Source organism: Hemitrygon akajei, chromosome 31 (assembly GCF_048418815.1).
Source record: "Hemitrygon akajei chromosome 31, sHemAka1.3, whole genome shotgun sequence".
NCBI classification, from domain to species: Eukaryota; Metazoa; Chordata; class Chondrichthyes; order Myliobatiformes; family Dasyatidae; genus Hemitrygon; species Hemitrygon akajei.
Window position 1 is genome coordinate 2,567,792 of NC_133154.1, and position 23,039 is coordinate 2,590,830.

At 49.3% G+C, this 23,039-nt stretch overlaps 1 protein-coding gene across 4 annotated transcripts in view; it reads right to left on the reverse strand.

The window, feature by feature from the left end:
• srcap (Snf2-related CREBBP activator protein) overlaps window positions 1-23,039 on the reverse strand; it is an 84,788-nt gene that overhangs the window by 45,830 nt on the left and 15,919 nt on the right. For 2 of the 4 annotated variants that reach the window (XM_073033360.1, XM_073033361.1), the window contains exons 2-6: window positions 8,332-8,405; window positions 7,875-8,110; window positions 6,556-6,918; window positions 6,070-6,255; window positions 993-1,133 (exon numbers count right to left, since the gene is read on the reverse strand). In XM_073033360.1, coding sequence (XP_072889461.1) covers window positions 993-1,133; window positions 6,070-6,255; window positions 6,556-6,918; window positions 7,875-7,919 — 735 coding nt within the window. In that variant the 5' untranslated portion in view covers window positions 7,920-8,110; window positions 8,332-8,405. Of the gene's footprint in view, window positions 1-992; window positions 1,134-6,069; window positions 6,256-6,555; window positions 6,919-7,874; window positions 8,111-8,331; window positions 8,406-19,448; window positions 19,691-23,039 lie in introns of those variants that run through there. The other 2 variants (XM_073033362.1, XM_073033363.1) reach the window with 2 other exon arrangements.

A 23,039-nucleotide genomic window follows, 5' to 3' on the forward strand; every position in this document is an offset into this window, starting at 1 on the left:
CTGCATCCTGTCATGTCCCGTTGTAATCTATGACAATGTTCTACACAACCACACCACCAACCTTTGTATCATTTGCAAATTTACTAACCCATCCTTTTGCTTCCTCATCCAAGACGTTTATATAAGAAAAACCACAAAGTGCGGGGTCATCCAGCTCCAAGCAGAGGATGCCCATCTACAACCACTCTCTGCCTTCACTGGGCAAGATGAGGACATTCTGGAAGCCTCATGCTAGCTGCATCACCACCCACACAGACACGTGGAATTACTCAACTGCACAATCCAGCACATCCTATGATGTGGGCTCCACACAGGCTGAGCCAGTCATGGTTCTGCAACTTAACAACATCCCAGGACCCATGAATGGTGGCGAGTACTGATCAACAGGACTCCATGTACAAAGGTAGCACATACTGTGTGAATGACAGGAATTACTCTGCCCCAGCATACACAGTGTTTACCACTCTCGTGCACCAAGCTCCTTTGTAGCAGAGGTCCTCCTGTTTCTCAGTATTCCCCATCATTCTTTCCCTCATTAGACCTTGCAAAATGCACCACCTAACACTGGACAGGGTTAAACTCCATCTGCCATCGCTCTGCCCACTTTACCAACTTATCAGTCCCACCCATAACTCCCACACTACCACAAATTTCAATATCATCCACAAGTTTCCCTGCTAACCCGGTGTTGGATGGTAGTTTTGTACCTCCAGCTTTGAACACAGCTCAGCACTGCCACAGCTGGCTATGACTCGCACTGGAGATTCACTCTGAGCCCCAGTTACCAAATCCCTGCCCATGAGGGTAAGGGCAGAGACCTGTTTAGAGGGCAGACTGCCCCTGAGTGCAACCCCCGGTACAGAACAAGGTTGTGCTTCGCTTTGCATCTGGTCCCTGAAGTGTGTGAAGGGAAAGTTCTCCCAATGAGAAACAGCTCCTCACCTCCTCTACCCCTTGCCCTCCCAGCGCAGTGCCTGCCCCTTGACTCTTACCTTCTCTACGTTGGCCCAGAACTGTTTGACCTCCTTGGCGACATTGGAGGCAATGCGGCGGAGTTTGGCCTGCTCTTCCCTTTTGGCCCTCTCTTCCTTCTGCCGCAGGTCCTCATGGAATCGCAGAACTGTCCTTGCCACCTGGTCCAGGCCAAAAGAATTGATCTCGAGTGAGAGCGAGTCTTGGGGATCTGTGAGAAAGGTTGAATACCACCAGGGGACCCAGGTCTCACTCCTGGCGGGAAGGTGGAGGCCCTAAGATACGAGGGATGTAGTACAGCCCTGTCTAGCTGGAACTTATGAGGGTGTAGAAGGTCGCCAAAGGGTACAGCATGATACCTATCAGTTATGTGAATAGATGGTGGAAGAGTTTTTAGCCTGTGTTTGACCATGGGGATGTGTGAAGGAACAACAAGAGGGGTTTAACTCTTGTGTTGGGCAGGGAAGTGTGCGATGCTGCACCTTTAAGAAATCAAATGTAAATGGAGAGGAGACAGTGAATGGCAGGACCTTGATAGTACTAATGTACCGAGAGATCTTAGGGTCCAAGTCCACAGCTCCCTGGTCACACAAATAGATAGGGTGGTAAAGAAGGTATACAGCATGCTTGCCTTTATTAGTCGAGGAATTAAGTTCAAGAATCAGTAAGTTATACTGTAGCTTTATAAGAGTCCAATTATGCTGCATCTGGAATACTGTGTGTAGTTCTGCTTGTCCCAACAGGGGAGAGGTTACAGGGGTTAGCCTTGTTACATGTACATCGAAACATACAGTGGAATGTGTTGTTTATGTACAATGTACTGTGTATGTTAATCAAAATGGTTGTTCCTTATTGTACCGGTCGTTCTACAACCAATATCTAAAACATTTGCCCGTAACCCCATTTGACGCCCTACAGATTTGGGGTGTGGGCGGCTGAGGGTGTGCTATAGCTGTGGAGAAGAGGGACACTTTTGGTGGGATTGTGAGAGACAAGGAGTCCCGCGGAGGGCAAGCCCCCCTGTGACTAAGAAGGGAGAGGTGTCGGGAAACCTAGGAGAGGCTCAGTGAGGGAACGGATTGGATCGACTTTGGAGGAACATGAAGAACGGCTGTTAAAGGTATTAAGCCGGCTTAAGGAGGAAGGTCTGAAGCTTTCCCTGGACAAATGCCAGTTCTGCAAGTCGTCGGTCAGCTACGTTGGCCATATCATTTCGTGAGAGGGAGTGGCTACTGATCCAACCAAGATAGAGGCCGTGACCACCTGGCCGAGAACTCAGAAAGTGAGCGCTCTGCGCTCATTTCTGGGGTTCTGTGAGTATTACCGCCGATTTGTGAAAGGATACGCTAAAATGTGTCACCCGTTGACTCAGCTGTTGTGTGGCTATCCCCCGGTGGGAAAGAAAAGGAAGGGGGACCGGAGGCAAGACGCTGGAGGATACTGGAACCCAGCGGAACCTTTCGGCTTGAGATGGGATGATCGATGTGAAGAGGCGTTCCAATCTTTGAAAAGGGCGCTGACCCAGGCCCCGGTGTTGGCTTTTGCTGATCCCCAAAAGCTGCACCAGATGCCAGCCAAGAGGGTCTCGGGGCTGTTCTGTACCAGGAGCATGGCAAAGCATTGAGACCAGTAGCCTCTGTCAGCCCAAGCTTGTCGCCATCTGAGAGAAACTATCCCACTCACAAGTTGGAGTTCCTGGCGCTGAAGTGGGCGGTGGTGGACAAGTTGAGCGATTACCTGTACGGAGCCAAGTTTGAGGTGAGAACGGATAACAATCCTCTCACTTATATTCTGACTTCGGCTAAGCTGAATGCTACAGGACATAAGTGGCTGGCAGCCTTGTCGGTATATGATTTCAGCCTGAAGTACCGCCCAGGAAGCAAGAATGTCGATGCAGATGCTTTGTCACGTTGGGAGCCGGGGGAACCGGAGAATTACGAGGAGTGGGAGACTGTCCCTGCCACTGGAGTGAAGGCTATGTGTCAGTTTGCTATCACCGTGAAGGCCGAGGGAAGAGGAAGGCTGGAGCGAGCTGTGGACCATTTGGGGGTTTTTGACGACGCCATACCCCTAGCTTACTGTGACCTGACCGCACTGCAGACTGAACAGTTGCCGGAATTGAGTCCGGGGGAAGTGGCAGCTGCTCAGCAAAATGACCCAGGTCTTGGCACTGTGTGGAAAGCGGTAGAGAAGGGGGATGTGGTGTTGGCTGAGAAGGCAAAACACCTGTCCGTGCCTCTGTTATTGAAGGAGTGGCTTCGGTTAAAATTAAAGAACCGAGTCTTGAACCGGATCACGGTGCCTCCGGACCAACCCCGCCATTGGCAACTGGTCATGCCGGAGAAGTATCAGCAGACTGTACTCCAGGCCTTACATGATGATTCCGGACACTTGGGGATGGAAAAGACCTTAGATATTGCTTTATGCTTTAAAGCATAAAGTCGGCGGCTCCACTGACGCACTTGCAGAGTGCGGGACCTCTGGACCTGGTGTGTAAGGATTTCCTGTCGATTGAGCCTGACACCAGCAACACCGCGAATGTCTTAAGTTATCACTGATCATTACACTCACTATGCTCAGGCATTTCCCACTAAGGATCAGAAGGCGACGACAGTGGCGAAGGTGTTATGGGAGAAGTATTTTGTTCATTATGGCCTTCCCAGACAGATCCATAGTGATCAGGGGCGGGACTTTGAGAGCCGGCTTATCCATGAATTACTGACTATGCTTGGGATTGAGAAATCCAAGACTACCCCTTATCACCCACAGGGTGATCCTCAGCCAGAGAGGTTCAACAGGAACCCTGTTGGATATGCTCGGGACTCTGGAGATTGGGCAGAAAAATAAGTGGAGTCGTCATACTGGACAATTGGTTCATTGTTACAATTGTACTCGCAATGATGCTACAGGGTACTCGCTTTATTATCTGATGTTCGGGCGGGAAGCGAGGTTGCCCATTGACTTGTGTTTTGGGGCTGAGGTGGGTGAATTACCCAAGAAGCCCTATCTAAAATATGTGTCCGATATGAAGAGGGAGTTACAGAGGGCGTACAAGTTGGTCGAGGTGGCGGCTACCAAACAAAATCAGAGGAATAAGAGGAGATATGATCAAAAGGTGAAGTTTGCTCAATTATTGCTGGGCAACCGGGTCCTTTTACGGAATTTGGGACTCCCTGGTAAGCACAAGTTGGCAGATCGATGGGCCGCCAGCCTCTATGTAATAGAGAGCCAGATGCCGAATCTACCAGTTTACCGGGTGAAACCTGAGAATGGGAATGGGCCTATCAAGGTACTCCATCAGAATCACCTGCTGCCCCTGGGTCAAGTGGTGCGGGTGGACAAGGAGCCAGAGTGGGAAGTTGTGCCTAGTACAAGGACTCTGCGAGGGTGCGGAGCGAGGGAAGAGCCCGCTGCTGAAGAGCCGAGACGGGTCCTTAACCCGGGAATGGATACCGATTCGGAAGATGATGACTCAGATGAGTGGCCCCTGTATCCATTCGCTGGCGCTCCAGTACCAGAAGAAGAGGCTCCTGGCCCTTTTCTACTGAGTTGGGCGAGAGGAGGGAAGGTGTTGATTGTCAGATGGAGAGACAGCCAGTGTTGGGGGGAGAGAGAGTGGAACCCGAACGCAAGCCAGAGGGTTCTCAGGTGAGGGGGGAGCCCAGTGAGGGGGAGGATGAGGGTCTGACAGGAATGTCCCCCGCGGGGTCTGATGAGGAAGGATTGGCAGAAGGGGTACTGAGATCTCAGAGAAGTAGGCGGCCCCCGGAGCGGTTGACATATGTGGTGCCAGGAGAACCGAGTGTGATTTCTACTGCTCTGGGTAGTTATGTCGCTGCTTTCTGCACCTGGGTTGGGTTCTGTGTGTTGCAAGAAGCCTTGGGGAACTCTGGTAATGCCATGAGGGCATGACATTTGCTGGTGGGGAGAGAATGTACAATGTCCTGTGTATGTTAATCAAAATGGGTTCTTTGTTCTGTTAAGAGTAGGAATGCTTCTTTGTATGATAAGTGTTTTCTCTCGCAGTTGTTTAGCTTTGGACTTGCTGATATCGGGATTGTATTCATTTGTTGACCAACGGGGAATGCTATTTTGTCTTGTGAGGCTGGGAGCTTGGGGGTTTTCGCGGTCTTTTCAGGGGAGTCGGGAAGAAGACGCCGAGGAAGGTGGACGTGCGCCGCACTGCTCGGTCGACCACCCGGGTGGTCCCAGGTGCAAGGACGTGGAGGTCGGAGGCAAGCGACGAGGGGTCGCATGGTTCGATGGTTGAGCTCCAACGATGTGCACTAAACTGACTGAACTTTGCTAAGTTGGCGCCTTTTACTTTATTTTCTTTTCCTTCATATATATTGTATTGCATAGTACTCTTTTAGTTTTAGTAAAATCTTTAAAGTGTATTCCATAACGGTATCTGGTGTGAGTTTGATATGGTGTGTGTGCGCGCAGCATAAACTTGATTCTCACAGCATCTGCGTGTACGGGAGGTGGGGTTGGTGAGTGGCTGGATCTCCTTTTCCCCTAGACATATACCAGCCTGTTGGGTAAGTGTTACATTTATGACAAACAACGCAGTCCAAGCATGTGCTGGGGGCACATTCCTCCCAGATTCCAAAGATATTTAGGTTAATGTTAAGTGTTGCCGCGCTGCCAGTGTCAAAAGTGCACCCAGAGGAAATCCACGTGGTCAAGGGAAGAAAGTACAAATTCCTTACCGACAGCAGTGGGAATTATACCCCAATTGCCGGCGCTGTGAAGCATTTCACTAACCACTGCACTACCGTGAATCCAGGTTGCTGACATGCAGTGTTACAGTAATCAATACAGTACTGTGCCACCACAGAGGGCTGTTTCAACAGAACAGTACAGCACATTAGAGTAAAAAAAAAGCATTTCACTGTATGTTTTGATGTACATCTGACAAATAAAGCGAACCTCTCTCCTACTGGGCAAGTGTGGGACAAAGAGTTCTCTTACTGTTCCTACACTGTTCTAAGCTCTATGTTCTCCCAGGCCGAGTGCGTGGTTCCCAGGATCCATCCTAAACTGGATGGACCCTCCCTGCTCCATTTCCCAGGGAAGGGGAGTGGGGGCACTCACCTTCCTCGCCACACCTCTCTTCCAACGCCGCTCCTGAGAGAAGTCAGCTGACAGCCACTGCATCTCCTCGCACAGGTAGTCCCACTGGGCCTTCGGACGGCTGGGCTCCGTCACACGGTTCAGCCGCCTCAGAGACCACAGACCCTCCCGACGCAATTCAGCAATCCGGTGCTCGATCTTAGCCTCCTGCAGGATGAGGAAGGGGAGGGGCAGAGTCAGCTGGGTGGGCAGGGCAGTCAGCAAGATAGGAGGGGAAGGGTAGTACCGTAGTGAAGTGGGGAGGGTGGGAGACAATCCCAGGCAGAGGGATGAGGGGCAGGAAGAGGAGGGAAATAGGCAGTCGCAGATGGGGGAAAGTAGGAAGGGGGGGATCAGTGCTAGACTACTGGTGGTAAGAGACAAGAACATGGAGATGGCGAGCAGGTGTGGGTGTTTCAGATTATGACCCCCTTCAGACACCATCCCCACCCCCCACTGCTCACTCACGTGCTTGGCCTGCTCAGCGATCTCAGCCTGTGTCTTGTCCCAGGCTTGGCCCTTGCCGGCCTGGTGTGCCTGGCTGGGCTCCCAGAGCCCAGGGCTCAGCGATACCCGGCCATGCCCCCTCAGCGAGCCCAGCCCGTCCAGGGAGTCGTTGGCCAGGCAGCCAGGGTGGGCTGGAGAGGCTCCTGCGCTGGAGGCTGGAGAGGAGGAGGAAGAGGAGGATGACGAGGAGGCAGAGGAGGAAGAGGAGGAGGAGGAGCAAGATGAGGAGGAAGAGGAAGAAGAGGAGGAAGAGGAAGAGGAGGAGGAGGAGGAGGTGGGCAAGATGGGGCTGCTACCAGTCATTCTCTCCTTGTTCTGTGTGACCTGTAGGAAAGATTCACTCAGTTAATGAATAAGGCACACAGAAGACTACCCACTACCCCCACCAGAATTAGTCCATGCATTACCTTCTCCCTATCTATCCATCAGGCTTCACAGGATATTCCCCACTTAGCTGCAAAAGTACACTTTCCCAGCTGATCCAGACCACACTGTAACCCCTAGGGGAGGGGGGGAGAGAGGGGCACACACACAAGATGGAGATATTTGTGGGGGAGGGCAAGAGGGATGGATGGAGAGAGTGCTGGAGGGAGAGGGAAGGAGAGATCAGTGGAAAGAGTGAGAAAGCAAAGAAACTGATGGAGTAAAGTTAGGATAGACAGAGATAAATGAATCGGTAGAGGGACAGAGAGATGTTGGGATGATGATTTGTATTCCTAGGTCCTGTTCTACAACACTCCCCAGGCCCCTTCTGTTCACTGTGAATGTCCTACCCTGGTTTGTGTTCCTGAAATGTTACACCTCAAACTTCACTGAATTAAACTCCATTTGCCACCCTCTGGCCTATTTATTCAGCGGATTAAAATCCCCCTGTAAATCCTGATAACCACCTTCCACTGATCTATGCTGCTTCTGACTTGCACACCTTTGAAAGGTGATCCCTCAGTCTCCTACGCTCCAAGGAATAAAGTCCCAACCTCTCTCTCCTAACTCTATTCCTTGAGTATCAGCAACAACCTCGTAAATCCCCTTCTGTACTGTGTGCAGCTTTAAGGCGTTATAGCAAGGTGATCAAAACTGAACACAATACTCCAAGTGCGGCCTCATTAATGTCTTGCACAAGTGCAAAGCAACATCCCATGTAGTCAGTGCGCTGAACGATGGATTCCTCTCCGCCGCATCTACCTGTGACACTGAAGTACCTTTGTTCCACAATATTCCCAAGGAAAAGGCAGCGACCACCACCGAGGAGCAGGAGGGTACCTTTTGTGGGACAGTACCTGTCTGTGGTGTGCGTTGTACTGCAGGGCAGGACTGCTCTGCATCTTGCAGCCTCCTCTGCTGGTGACGTAGACACACTCAGGGCGCTCCAGAACGGCCAAGCTGTTGGGTAGCTGCTGCAGGGCATGCTCGGTGCTGAACACATTCTGGAAAGTCGGCCTGCCAGACGAGGCGTCCACGTCCTGGGTCCCCTGCTGACCCAGCGTCCGCTCGACACAGTTGAGTAACACCACGCCTATGTATGGGGGTGGGGGGGAGAAGTAGGGGGACAGGGTTAAACACAGGCAGAAGTTCCCCCAGTGCCATCCCATCCCACACTCCCGGGACCAGACATGGGAATCAAGCTCCCCCCACGCCATCACATAACACACTCCCGAGATCAGACACAGGATGAAGCTCTCTCGATAGCATCCCAAAGACTCCCTCCACACCTAGTTTCGCTCCACTCCCAAGTACCTGGATGCTGTGCAGTATCCCCGTTTCCCTCAGTGTATCCTTCCACGGTGTTGGTTGAAGTTGCAACACCGGTCCTGCCGTTGGGGAGAGGAAAGAGTGGGGGAGGAGGAGGAGAAGAAACAAGCAGCAGTGGTTAAAATGGGCTCTGCGAAGATCCCAATAGCTTTTCCAGACAACTGGCTCGGCCAAATGTAGTACTCATCTTCTGTCAGGATGAATGACAGCATGCACATCCCATCCCACCCAGAGCTTTTTATTATAACTGTCCTTAGTCAGAGATAAAGAGTGCAAAAATAAGCCCTTCTGTCAATCTGCCTGTCCGTACTCCTCTGCCTAAAGTCCTGACGCAGGGGTACCAGAAGTCAGCGGATCCTGTCCTCCTTCCTGCTGATGAACTCTGAGGGTTGGCTCAAACACCATCTGTAAATTCATCAATAACACCACTGCTGTTGGCAGAAACTCAAGGGGCATACAGGAGTGAGAAAAATGTTGGTTGAGATGTCATGACAGCAACTTCGTACTCAATGTCAGCAAGACCAAAGAAGTGACTATAGACTTCAGGAAAGGGAGTCAGAACACATCCCAGTCCTGATCGAGTGCTCAGCAGTGGAAAGGGTGAGCAGCTTCAAATTCCTGGGTGTCAACACCTCAGAGGATCTATCCTGAGCCCAACATAGTGATGCAGTTACGAAGAAGGCACTTCAACAGCTATGCTTCATTAGAAGCTTGAGATTTGGTATGTCACCAAGACTGAGGCAAATTTCGAGAGATACACATGTGGCAACTTTCTGACTGGCTGTATCACTGTCTGGCATTGATCGCAAGAGACTGCAGAGTGTTGTACTCAGCCACTACATCAATGGCACAACCATCCCCACTATCAAGGACATCTTCAGGAGGCAGTACATACATCACTAACAACCCTCACCATCCGGGACATGCCCTCTTATTACCATTGGGGAGGTGCAGCCTGAAACCCACAATCAACAATTCAGGAGCAGCTTCTTCCCCACCTTCTCAGATTTCTTTACAGTCCATGAACACTACCTCAGTATTCCCTTTCTTTCTGCATTAGTTATATTTTAAACGAATGCGATACTTCACATTGTATTGCTACTGCAAATCAACAAATTGCAAATCATACAACTTCATAATATCAAACCTGTTTCTGATTCATCAACAGACTGCTTATTGCTCCCTCTGAGCCCTGTTCATTCGCATTTCTGACACCAACCACTCATCCAGTGGCTCAAAAGAACTGCACCTCAGCTTGTCAAGCAGCAGTTAGCAATGGGCCATAAATAAAACAACTAACTTTCGCTTGTACTCCAAAATTCCAAATAATTCAACCCCAGTTTACACAAACACTCCTACTATCCAGAGAGTTGTGCTGAACAATGTCTACATGAAAGAAGCCAGCATAATCAACAACCCCACCCACCCCAGTCTCTCTGCTCTCCCTCTCATTGGGTAGGAGATACAAAAGCCTGAAAGCACATCCCACCAAGCTCAAGGGCAGTTTCTACCCTTAATACTGTTAGAAGACTATTGAACGGTTTGCTAGTCTGCTAAGACAGACAAGCTCATAACCTACCTCATTACAGTCCTTGCATCTTATTACCTACCTGCACTGTAAGAGTTTATTCTACATTATGATATTGTTTTATACATGTTTGCTGACAGCACTTACTTTCAAACTTGCTGACACTACTGTCACAAGGCGAATCAAAGGTGGTAACAAATCAGCAAATGAGAAAGATTTAAAATGTCAATGAGTGGTGCCACAAAAGCCTCACCCTCATTGTCACGAAGACCAAGGTGCTGATTATTGACTTCCGGGGGAAGAAACCAGAGGTTCATGAGACAGTCTTCAGAGGGTCAGCAATTTTAAATTCCTCACTGTTATCATTTTGGAGATCATATCCAAGTACAATTATGAAGAAAGCACAGTAGCATCTCTACTTAGGAGTTTGCAAAGATTCAGCATGACTCTTAAGTCTTTGGCAAATTTCTACAGATGTACTGTGGATAGTATACTGACTGGCTGTATCAAACCACAACCTGGTATGGAAACACTAATGTCCTTCAATGGAAAATCCTACAAAAAGCAGTGGATACGGCCTGGATCACAGCTAAAGCCCTCCCCACCACTGAGCATGCATCTACATGCAGTATTGCCACCAGAAAGCAGCATCCATCATCACAGATTCCACCACCCAGATCATGCTTTCTTCTTGCTGCTGCCATCAGGCTCTTGAACCAAAAGGACTAACTTCTCTCAATTTCATTTGCCCCTCTACTGAAATGTTCCCACAACAAATGGACTCATTGTCAAGGACTCTCTTCATTCCAGGTTCTCGGTATTTATTGCTTATGTATTTATTATTATTTTTCTTTTTATATCTGCAGCTTGTTGTCTTTTGCAGATTGACGGAATGTCCAAGTTGGTGTGGTCTTTCATTGACTGGTGGAAGATACAGGGCAGGAGAAAGGGGGAGTCTGATGGGCAGAAGGCCATGCAAGAAAGAAAAGCGGGGAGGAGCACTAGAGGGAGGCAATGGGCGGGCAAGGAGATAAGGTGAGAGAGGGAAAAGGAAAGGGTGGAGGGGGGGCATTGCTGGACATTCGAGAAATCAATGTTCATACCATCAGGTTGGAGGTTATCCAGACAGAATGTAAGGTGTTGTTCCTCTAACTTAAGAGTGGCCTCATCACGAGAGTGGAGGAGGCCATGGATAGACATACCCGAATGGGAATGGGAATGGGAAATGAGTGGCCACTGGGAGATCCTGGAAGCGGTCTCCCAATCTACGGCAGGTCTCACCAATATGCAGGAGGCCGCACCAGGAGCACCGGACATCAGACTAACAGGAGAAGTGTCGCCTTACCTGGAAGAAAAGCTTGGGGCCCTAAATGGTAGTGAGGGAGAAGTGAAGGGGCAGGTGTAGCACTTATTCCACTTGCAAGGATAAGTAACAGGAGGGAGATCAGTGGGGAGGGACAGACAAGGGAATCGTGTAGGAACGATCCCTGTGGAAAGCAGAAAGTGGGGGGCGGGGAGGAAGATGTGCTTTGTGGTGGGATCTCATTGGAGATGTGGAAGTTGCAGGGAATTATGTGCTGGATGTGGAGGCTGGTGGGGTGGTAGGTGAGGAAAGAGGAACCCTGTCCCTGGTAGGGTGGCACGTGGATGGGTTAAGAGCAGACATGTGTGAAATGGAAGAAATGCAGTTGAAGTCAGCATTGATGGTGGAGGAAGAGAAGCCCCTTTGTTTAAAGGAGGGCATTTCATTCGTTCTGAGAGCAGCTGCAGTGGAGACGGAGGATTTGAGAGAAGGGGATGGTGCTTTTGTAAGTAACAGGGTGAGAACAGGTACAGTCCAAATTGCTTTGAAGAGTTTGTAGGCTTGTAACAGAGATCAGTAGATGTCTCCAGAGATAGAGCTACCAATCAATTTCCCAGCTCTTTACTTCATCCCTCCCCCTTCAGGTTTCATCTATCACCTTGTGTTTCTCTCCCCCTCCTCCCACCTTTTAAATCTCCTCAGCTTTTTTTCTCCAGTTCTGCCGAAGAGTCTCAGCCAGAATCCTACAGTCTTCTCCACAGACGCTGCCTGGCCTGCTGAGTTCCTCCAGCATTTCCTGTCTTTTGCTTGAATTTCCATCTGCAGATTTTCTCGTTTTTCATTGATTCTATTATGGTTATTATCCTATTATGGATTTATTGAATATGCCCTCAAGAAAATGAATCTCATGGTGTATTTGGTGACATACATGTCTGATAATAAATTTACTTTGAATTTTTACTATGCACTGTGCAATGAATTGATCTGTATGAACAGTATGCAAGACAAGTTTTGCACTGTATCTCGGTGCACAAACAAAAATAAAAATTCCAAATCCAGAACTCTGGGTAGGCTGCATCCATAGTATTGCATTCTGGAAAACTCATACAACCAGACTCACAATCTATCACTTGACCTCAATCAGTTAGGATCTTGGACCCTTTTGTTTAACTTCACTGTACTTCCTCTGCGCTCTGCTACTATTTTACCTTATTCTACCTCAATGCAATGTCCAATGATCTGATCTGCATGAAATGTTATCTCCATACGTGTGACAATGTAAACCTAGTACAGGAACAGGCCCTTCTATCATAACCCACCACTCTATTAAAAAAATAACCTTGTTAACATCCTTTACCTTTTCGCACCTAAGGAATCCAAAACAGTCCACCATAAATCTATCAGGCTTTCAGGATTTAGCAAATAAATTAAAACAATTATAAACAAAATTAAAGCAAAACTAAATCATTCTCTTTTGCCCTCCTGATCATTTGCTGAACCAATGCATTGACATTTGAAGGGTGTGATGGCCTTGGAGAGGGAGAATGAGCCTAAATCATAAACTGGTAGAGCACAGAATTGGGCCTTTCTGCCTTGTTTTTACTTATCATGATGCCTGATCAATTCTTATTGATGCACCATATAATCAAGGAAGCTAGCCTCCTCTCCATCTACACTTCCTGCTGCCTCAGTAGGCAGCCAGCATAATCAAAGACCCAGACATTTCCTCAGTTTTACAGTTGGCAGCATGGAGCAGTGGATTGTGTCAAACCTTTCATATATGTACCTGTCTGTACATGCCTCTTCTCCACCCCCCACCCTCCTGCTGCATGTGGCAGCCCTTCCTCCGCGCACGAACCCCCCTCCCTCCCTCTGTGTACGCGCCTCCCCCCTCCACATAATCATTTCACCCTCCCTTCCTGTGTGCTTCCTTCTCCTCCCCCATCCCTCTGAGGAGACCTGACAGAAATTTATATATAGATGAGTCAGATAATTCCAGACTGTTTCTTCAGGGTGAAAATACGACATATGGCAGAGGTTTAGAATGAGAGGGGGGCATGTGGTTGGTGTCTGGAACAGGTTGTAATGGGAAGCAGATACAACAGAGTCAATTAAATATGGAAATAACCAAACAGGGAATGGAAAGATTTAAGTATTGGTTTATTATTGTCACCTGTACCAAGGTACAGTCAAAAGCTTGTCATGCATTTTGACATGGAAATCAATTCATTACACAATGCATTGAGCTAGGACAACTACAGAATGCAGAACAAAGTGTAACAGCTACACAGAGTGCAGTGCAGATAAACAAGAAACAAGAAGAACATAATGAGGTCATCCGAGAAATCAAAAGTCCATCTTATCGTACAAAGTGGCTGCTCCAGACCTTTGATAACAGCAGGGTAGGCACACGCTTTCAGGCTTTTGTATCTTCTGCCCGATGGGAGAGGGGCAAAGAGAGAATGTCTGGGTCTTTGATTATGCTGGCTGCCTACTGAGGCAGCAGGAAGTGTAGACAAAGTGAATGGAGAGAAGGCTAGCTTCCATGATTCTGTGGTGCATCAATAAGAATTGGTATCTGGCATCATAAGTAAAAACAAAAGGCAGAAAGGCCCAATTCTGTGCTCTACCAGTTTATGATTTAGGTTCATCCTCCCTCTCCAAGGCCATCACACCCTTCCTATAGAGCAACATCCAGAACTGCACCGTCCTCCAGCCCAGCTCTGACCGAGGATATGTGAACCTGAAGCAGTTAACTCAGCAGTTCGTAACTCATCAGGGGTGATTGCTAAGTTTGTGGCCTGAGGTAGAAGATGAGTTATTAACTTCAAACTGAATGCATAATCAAAGAGTTGACCTGCATGTGCATGTAATGAGAGCTGTATAACTCATCTCCTTCTACCTTTGGCCACAAACTTATCAATCACGCTGGACAACCGCTGGACTAAGTGTGTAAATGTAGGAGGGGAATATGCTGAAAAATAAATGTGCTAGATTTTCTAAAATTGACTCCTTCTACCATTGGCCACGAACTTATCAATCACGCCTTGTATTTTAATTTCATCAGTCCACATGACTTGTTTCCAAAATGCATCAGGCTTGTTTAGATGTTCCTTTGCAAACTTCTGACACTGAATTTTGTGGTGAGGATGCAGGAAAGGTTTGGTTCTGATGACTCTTCCATGAAGATCATATTTGTGCAGGTGTCACTGTACAGTAGAACAGTGCACCACCACTCCAGAGTCTGCTAAATCTTCCTGAAGGTCTTTTGCAGTCAAACTGTGGTTTTGATTTGCCTTTCTAGCAGTTCTCTCAGAAAGTTTTCTTGATCTTCCAGACCTCAACTTGACCTCCACCATTCCTGTTAACTGCCATTTCTTAATTGCATTACGAACTGATGAAACGGCTACCTGAAAATGCCTTGCTATCTTCTTATAGCCTTCTCCTGCTTTGTGGGCATCATTTATTTTAATTTTCAGAGTGCTAGGCAGCTGCTTAGAGGAGCCCATGGCTGCTGATTGTTGGGACAAAGTTTGAGGAGCCAGGGTATTTCTAATGCTTTGAAATTTGCATCACTTGGCCTTTCCTAATGATGACTGTGAACAAGCCATAGCCCTAACAAGCTAATTAAGGTCTGAGACCTTGGTAAAAGTTATCTGAGAGCTCAAATCTCTTGGTGTGTCCAAACTTTTGCATGGTGCTCCTTTCCTTTTTTTCACTCTAAAATTGTACAAAACAAAAATAAAACACTAATTTTGCTTAAAATATTGATCAGTTCATCTTCTACTCACTTAACTATCCACAGTAACAGAAATTTTGACCGGGGTTCCAAACTTTTGCATGCCACTGTATATTGGAAACTATTCAGACGGAATACAAGGTGTTACTCCTCCAGCCTGAGAGCGGCCTCAGCGAGGCAATAAAGGCGGCCATGGACAGCCATGCCATTGTGGAACTGGAAAGTGGGTGGTCAACCTTGTTATGGCCCTTCCCTCTATGACACTTTATTCTGCATTTTGTTTTTGCCTTTCCTTTTGTACAGCCTGGATGTAATTGTGTTTTGAAACGATCTGTCTGGCTGGCACACAAACGAGTGCTTTACACTGTTGCTCAGTGCACATGGCAATAATAAACCCAGCAGTGCTGGAGGGGTGGACAAGGTAGCAGCAGTGAAGAGCCATCTCCCTCCTCTCTTCCTGCGTTACACAGCTGGGTTACGTGCTCAGTTAGAAAGGAATAGTACAGAAACTGACCCTTCGGCCCACTGAGTCAGTACTGACCACCCATTTACCTCAAACCTGTTCTACTCTCCCTGTATACCCATCAACTCACCCTCTACCCACAACTGAACCCCTCAGCCACACACAAGTTACAATGACTGATTAACCCATCTTTCACTGAGACAGGAATGAGGAGGAAGAAACCCAGCAGTTCAAAGGGAGAGGGTGCAGAGTCCTCAAGACAGAACTGGAGGTAGGGACTGGACACAGGTTTCTGGCTTTGCCCGCTGCGCCAGCATGCAGCGGTTCACTGATAACCACTGAAGGACAGGCAAACACGAGGAAACCTGCAGATGCCGGAAATTCAAGCAACACACACAAAATGCTGGTAGAACGCAGCAGGCCAGGCAGCATCTACAGGGAGAAGAGCTGTAGACGTGGTCTCGGCCCGAAACGTCGACAGTGCTTCTCCCTATAGATGCTGCCTGGCCTGCTGCGTTCTACCAGCATTTTGTGTGTGTTCTCTGAAGCACAGGTTCAGTTAGGTGCAGCAACAGACACCACCCCATCCCCGGTGGATAGGGTGCTAAAGAAAGCAAATGAAATGAATAAAGCATAATCGTGTTGTCTTTGTCAGTTGCAAAACTGAGTTCAAGAGTAAGGAGACTGTTTTGCAGCTTTATGAAATGTTAATGAGGTCACATCTGGAGTATTCTGTGCAGTTCTGGTGGTCTGTCAGAGGAAGGGTGTGGGGGCTTTGGAGAGGATGAAGAAGAGGTTTTCCAGGATGCTGCCCGACTAGAGGGCATAAGCTGTAAGAAGTTAGACAAAGTTGAGCTGTGTTCTCCGGAGCAGCAGACGTTGAGGGGAGACCAGATAGAGGTTTATAAGATCTCAAGAGGCCTAAACACAGTAGATAGCAGGTACCTCTCTCCCTTGGTTGGAAATACTAGAGAGCATTATTTAAGGGGAGGAAGGGGCAAGTTTGAAGTAAATGTGCAGGGCAAGTTGTTTTTTTATATATACATAGGTCAGTGGGAGCCTGGAATGCGCTGCCAGAGGTGATGGTGAAAGCAAATGTGACTAATGAATTCAAGAAGCTCTTGCATAGGCACATGAATGTGCAGAGAATAAAAGGATGTGGATATTGTGTAGACAGAAAGTTCAGCTGGGCATTTGATTTCTAAATCAGCACAACACTGGGCAGGGGTTCCATGCTCTTGGGACCAATGCAAGTCAATGACCAGTGGTGTTCCACACAGATGTTTTGGGACCCCTGCTCTTTGTGATTTCTATAAATGAAGTGGATGAGAAAGTGCAAGGTGGGTTTAGCAAGCTTGCAGATGACACAAAACTTGATGGTGTTGTGGATAGTGTAGAAGGTTGTCATAGGTTACAATAGGACATTGATAAGATGCAGAGAAGTTGCAGATAAGAGTTCAATCAGGAAAAGTGAGAAGTGATTCACTTTGGAAGGTCAAATGAAGGCACAGTATACATTAATACAGGAATCTTAGTAGTGAGGAACAGAAAGATCTTGGGGTCCACGTCCACGGATCCAGGCAATTTGACAGGATGGTTAACAAGGCATATGGTGTGTTGGCCTTCATCAGCTGAGGGACTGAGTTCAAGAGCCACAAGGTGATGTTGCAGCTCCATAAACTCTGATGAGACTGCACTTGGGAAAACTGTGTTCAGTTGTGGTCACCTCATTATAGGGTGTGGGAGCTTTAGAGAGGTGTAGAGGACACCTACCAGGATGCTGGCTGGATTAGAGAATGGAAGGTTGAATGAGCCAGGGATTTCTCTTCAGAGCACTGGAGGAAAAGAAGTGACGTGACAAGCTGATAAGAGGTCCTTTTTTTATATAAAGGTGATTGGAGAAAAGTACAATTTGGCATGTCAGAGGTTGATTTTTTTTTAAAACACAAGAGTGTTAAGTGAATGGAGCACACTGCCAGACTGCAAAGGCTGGTATACTTACAGACTCAGAAACAGGCACATAGATGAAAGAAAAATGAAAAGCTGTATGGAAGGGAAACACGATCTTGAAATTCAGCTACAGATTGGCAAGTATGATGTTGCGGCCATCTCTGAAACTTGGCTAAAGGATGGCTGCCATTGGGAGCTGAACATCCAAGGATATACGGTGTTCCGGAAAGATAGGTTAGTAGGCGGGGGGGGGGGGGGGGGGGGGGTGTGGCTCTGTGCATAAGAAATAATATTAAATCACTGGAAAGAGATGACATAGGATAGGAAGGTGTAGAGTCTCTATGGGTTGAGTTAAAAACTGACAAGGGCAAAAGGACCTTAATGGCAGTTGTATACAGCCTCCAAACAGCAGCTCAGATGTGGATTACAAATTACAGCAGGAAAGAGAAAAGGCGTGTCACAAAGGCAATGTCATGATAATCGTTGGGGATTTTAACATGAAAGTGGATTGGGAAAACCAGGTCAGCACTGGACCTCAAGAGAGATCATTTGTAGAATGTCTAAGAGATGGCTTTTTGGAACAGCTTGTTGAGCCCACTAGGGGATCAGCTGTGCTGGTTTGGGTGTTGTGCAATGCTTGGAGGAGATAAGAGAGCCTAAAGTTAAGGAAGCCTTAAGACAATAGACAGTAGGAGCAGGGGTAGACCATTCGGCCCTTCTAGCCAGCACCGCCATTCACTGTGATCATGGCTGATCATACACAATATACACAATCAGTACCCCGTTCCTGCCCTCTCCCTTGACCCCGCTATTTATAAGAGCTCTATCTAACTCTCTCTTGAAAGCATCCAGAGACTTGGCCTCCACTGCCTTCTGGGGCAGAGCATTCCACATATCCACCACTCTCTGGGTGAAAAAGTTTTTCCGCATCTCTGTTCTAAATGGCCTACCCCTTATTCTTAAACTGCGGCCTCTAGCTCTGAACGCCCATCAGTGGGAACATGCTTCCTGCCTCCAGCGTATCCAATCCCTTAATAATCTTATATGTTTCAATCAGATCCCCTCTCATCCTTCTAAATTCCAGTGTAGGGAATTAGGGAACAGTAGGGAACTTAGGGAAAAGTGATCACAATATCGAGTTCACATTGAAATTTGAGAGGGAAAAATAAAATTCAATGTGTCAGTATTTCAGTAGAATAAAGGAAATTACAATGGCGTGAGATGGGAACTGTCCGAAATTGACTGGGAAGGGACACTAGCAGGAAGGACAGCAGAGCAGCAATGGCTGGGAGTTTCTGCGAAAAATGAGGGAAGTGCAAGACAGATATATTCCAAATATGAAGAAATTTTCAAAGGGAAGAAGGACACCACCGTGGCTGACAAGTGAAGTCAGAGCAAAGTAAAAGCAAAAGAGAGGGCATACATGGAAGCCAGAGCAAATGGGAAGATAAGAGAATTGGGAAGCTTTTAAAAACGTACAGAAGGAAACTAAACTTTTCAGAAGGAAAAGATGAATTATGAAAGGAAGCTGGCCACCAATATCAAAGAAAATACTAAAAACTTTTTTTAAGTATATAAAGAGTAAAAGAAAATCGGGGTAGATATAGGACCAATACAAAATGTCGCTGGAGATAATCACAATGAGAGATGCAGAGATGGCAAAGGAACTGAATGCGTATTTTGCATCAGTCTTCACAGTGGAAGACGTCTGCAGTATACCGGACATTCAAGAGTGTCAGGGAAGTGAAGTTTGGGCAGTGAAAATTACAACTGAGAAGGTGCTCAGGAAGCTTAATGGTCTGAGGGTGGATAAATCTCCTGGACCTGATGGAATGCACCCTTGGGTTCTGAAGGAAGTAGCTGGAGAGATTGCGGAGACATTAATGACCTTTCAAGAACTGATAGTTTCTGGCATTGTACCGGATGACTGGAAAATTGCAAATGTTACTCTTGTGGCGACCCACTTTCTGCGTGGGCAAACTGGTTCACAAATAGCCAGCGAGCGAGGGGAGACTTTGGTAATGCACCTCTGATGTCATTTCCACCCGGAGAGGGCAGGCGCTAGGGATTACAAACCAGCGCCACGAAGTTTGAATAAACTAGTCTCGAAACGACTTACCGATTGCGTGACGTTGTCTCTAGCTCTGTATGTAGTACATCGCTATATTGGTGACCCCGACGGTCCAAACAGGATTTGGACCAAAGATGACCGATTCTTCATCTGTTCAAGCAGTTTCACTAAAACTGCCGACTTTCTGGACGCTACAACCACGCGTGTGGTTTAGCCAAGCAGAAGCCCAGTTCCAGATTCGGCAGATCTCTTCTGATTCCACGCGTTACTATCACGTGGTGAGCGCCCTTGACCAGGAGACGGCCGCCCAGGTTGTGGATTTCATACAGTCGCCCCTGGAAGAAGGCAAATATGAAGCATTCAAAGCGCTGCTCATTGGGACCTTTGGCCTCTCACGGCGTGAGCGGGGTGCCCGCCTGCTTCACTTGGACGGTTTTGGAGACAGGCTGCCGTCAGCACTGATGGACGAGATGCTGGCCCTGGCTGACGGACACAAGCCCTGCCTCATGTTCGAGCAAGCATTCCTAGAGCAACTGCCCGAGGACATACATCTGCTGCTGGCTGACGCAGATTTCAGCGACCCCCCGGAAGGTGGTGGCCCAGGCAGGTGTGCTGTGGAAAGCCAACAGGGAGAGCATGGTGTCCATCAGTCAGATTACCAGGCCGCGCGCCCAACAGCAGACCAGACCAGGCCCAGCAAGGGGGCGCACACAATACAGAGGCAGGAGTGTGGAGGACAGTGAAAAGTGGTATTTCTACCACCAGCGGTGGGGCACAGAAGCCCACCATTGTTGCCCGTCCTGCAAGGGCCAGGGCCAGCTGCCACTAATGACTATGGCGGCTGGCCACCAGGACAGCCTCTTGTACGTCTGGGACAAACAGTCGGGACGCCGCTCCTTGGTTGACACCGGAGCGGAAATCAGCATCTTGCCCCCGACGGGGTACGACACCTGCAACAGGAAGCCAGGACCCACCCTGAGGGCCGCAAACGGCAGCACGATACAGACCTACGGCATCCGCACAGTGCAGCTGCAGTTCGGCGCCAGCCAGTTCACGTGGGACTTCACACTGGCCACCATGGCCCAACCACTCCTGGGGGCGGACTTCTTGCGAGCTCACAGCCTGCTGGTTGACTTGCAAGGGAAAAGACTGTTACATGCCGAGACTTTCCAGACATTCTCCCTGGGTGAAGCCAAGTTGCCGGCCCCACACCTGGACTCCATCACGCTGTCGGAAAACGAATTCACCAGAATCCTGGCGGACTTTCCATCGATTCTGGCACCGCAACAGGGACCACCCCTCCACGCCCACGCACGAAGGCTCCCCCCGGAAAAGCTCCGCCTGGCGAAGGAGGAGTTCAATAGGATGGAGGAATTGGGGATCGTACGGAGGTCCGACAGCCCATGGGCCTCCCCCCTGCACATGGTGCCCAAAGCAGCCGGGGGTTGGAGATCTTGCGTCGACTACCGCTGACTGAACTAGGCTACAACTCCGGACCGTTACCCCGTGCCGCACATACAGGACTTTGCAGCAAATCTGCATGGGGCAAGAATCTTTTCCAAAGTAGACCTCGTCCGGGGGTACCATCAAATCCCGGTGCACCCTGAAGACATCCCCAAAACAGCACTCATCACCCCGTTCGGCCTGTTCGAGTTCCTCCGAATGCCGTTCGGCCTGAAGAATGCCACAAACGTTCCAGCAGCTAATGGATGCAGTGGGACGCGACCTGGACTTTGCGTTCATCTGTTTGGACGACATCCTATAGCCAGCAGTAGTCATCAGGTGCATCTGTCCCACTTCCGCCAGCTCTACTTCCGCCTGCGTGATTTCAGCCTCACGATCAACCCGGCCAAATGCCAGTTCGGTCTCAATACCATCGACTTCCTGGGAAAAAGGATTACCAAAGACGGGGCAACACCTCTGCCCGCCAAGGTAGACGCGATCCGCCACTTTGCCCGGCCCAACACGGTCAAAGGCCTGCAGGAGTTCGTTGGTACGGTGAACTTCTACCACCGTTTCCTCCCCTCAGCAGCCTGTATCATGCGCCCTTTGTACACCCTGATGTCGGGTAAATGCAAGGACATTACTTGGGACGAGGAGGCCACGGCCGCTTTCGTTAAAGCCAAGGAAGCCTTGGCAGATGCCGCGATGCTGGTGCACCCCAGAACGGACGTTCCGACCGCCCTCACAGTGGACGCATCCGACACAGCAGTCGGTGGGGTGCTGGAGCAACTCATCGAGTGGCGCTGGCAACCCCTGGCATTCTTCAGCAAGCACCTACGACCACCCGAACTCAAGTACAGTGCTTTCGACCGGGAGCTGTTGGCACTGTATCTGGCAATCCGGCATTTCAGGTACTTCTTAGAAGGCAGGCCGTTCACCGTGTTCACGGACCACAAACCGATGACCTTCGTGTTCACGAAGGTGTCCGATCCCTGGTCAGCTCGCCAGCAGCGACATCTGTCCTACATCTCTGAGTACACGACAGACATCCAGCATGTCTCGGGAAAGGACGTTGTCGTGGCGGACGCACTCTCCAGACCAGCTGTCCAGGCCCTGTCCCTGGGGGTGGACTATGCAGCACTGGCGGAAGCGCAGCAGGCAGACGACGAGATGCCCAGCTACAGGACCGCAGTCTCGGGTTTGCAGCTGAAAGACTTCCTCATAGGCCCAGGTGAGAGGACCCTCCTCTGCGACGTGGCTACCGGACAACCTCGCCCCATCGTCCCGGCAGCCTGGAGGCAGCGAGTTTTCGACTCCATACACGATTTGGCGTACCCATCTATCAGGACAAACCGTCCAGCTGGTCTCCAGCAAGTTCGCATGGCACAGACTTCGCAAGCAGGTCAGTGAATGGGCCAGAACGTGCGCGCAGTGCCAAACAGCCAAGGTGCAGCGGCACACTAAAGCCCCGCTGCAGCAGTTCGAACCCACCCACCGGAGGTTCGACCACATTCATGTGGATATCGTGGGCCTCCTACCAGTGTCCCGAGGAGCGCGGTACCTCCTAACTATGGTAGACCAGTTCAAGAGGTGGCCAGAGGCGGTCCCGCTCACCGACACATCTGCCGATTCCTGCGCCCGAGCACTGATTGCAACCTGGGTAGCACGTTTCGGGGTACCGGCCCACATTATCTCCGACAGAGGCGCCCAGTTCACCTCCAGCCTGTGGTCGGCTGTGGCCAGCCTGTTGGGAACGCAGCTACACCACACAACTGCCTACCACCCACAGTCAAACGGACTAGTGGAACGCTTCCACCATCACTTGAAGTCAGCTCTCATGGCCCGCCTGAGAGGGCCTAACTGGGTGGACAAGCTTCCCTGGGTCCTGCTTGGAATTCGCACAGCGCCCAAAGAGGATCTGCACTCCTCATCGGCCGAGTTGGTGTATGGCGCACCCCTGGCTGTCCCAGGAGAGTTCATACCAGCCCCCAAGGGGGCAAGAGGAAGAACCCGCAGCAGTCCTGGACAGACTACGCGAGAGGCTCGGCAACCTGGCCCCCGTACCGACTTCACAGCACGGACAGACCCCGACCCATGTACCCAAAGACCTACAGAACTGCAAGTTTGTGTTTGTACGAAGGGGTGGACACCAGGCACCGCTACAGCGGCCGTACGAGGGGCCATTCAAGGTGATCA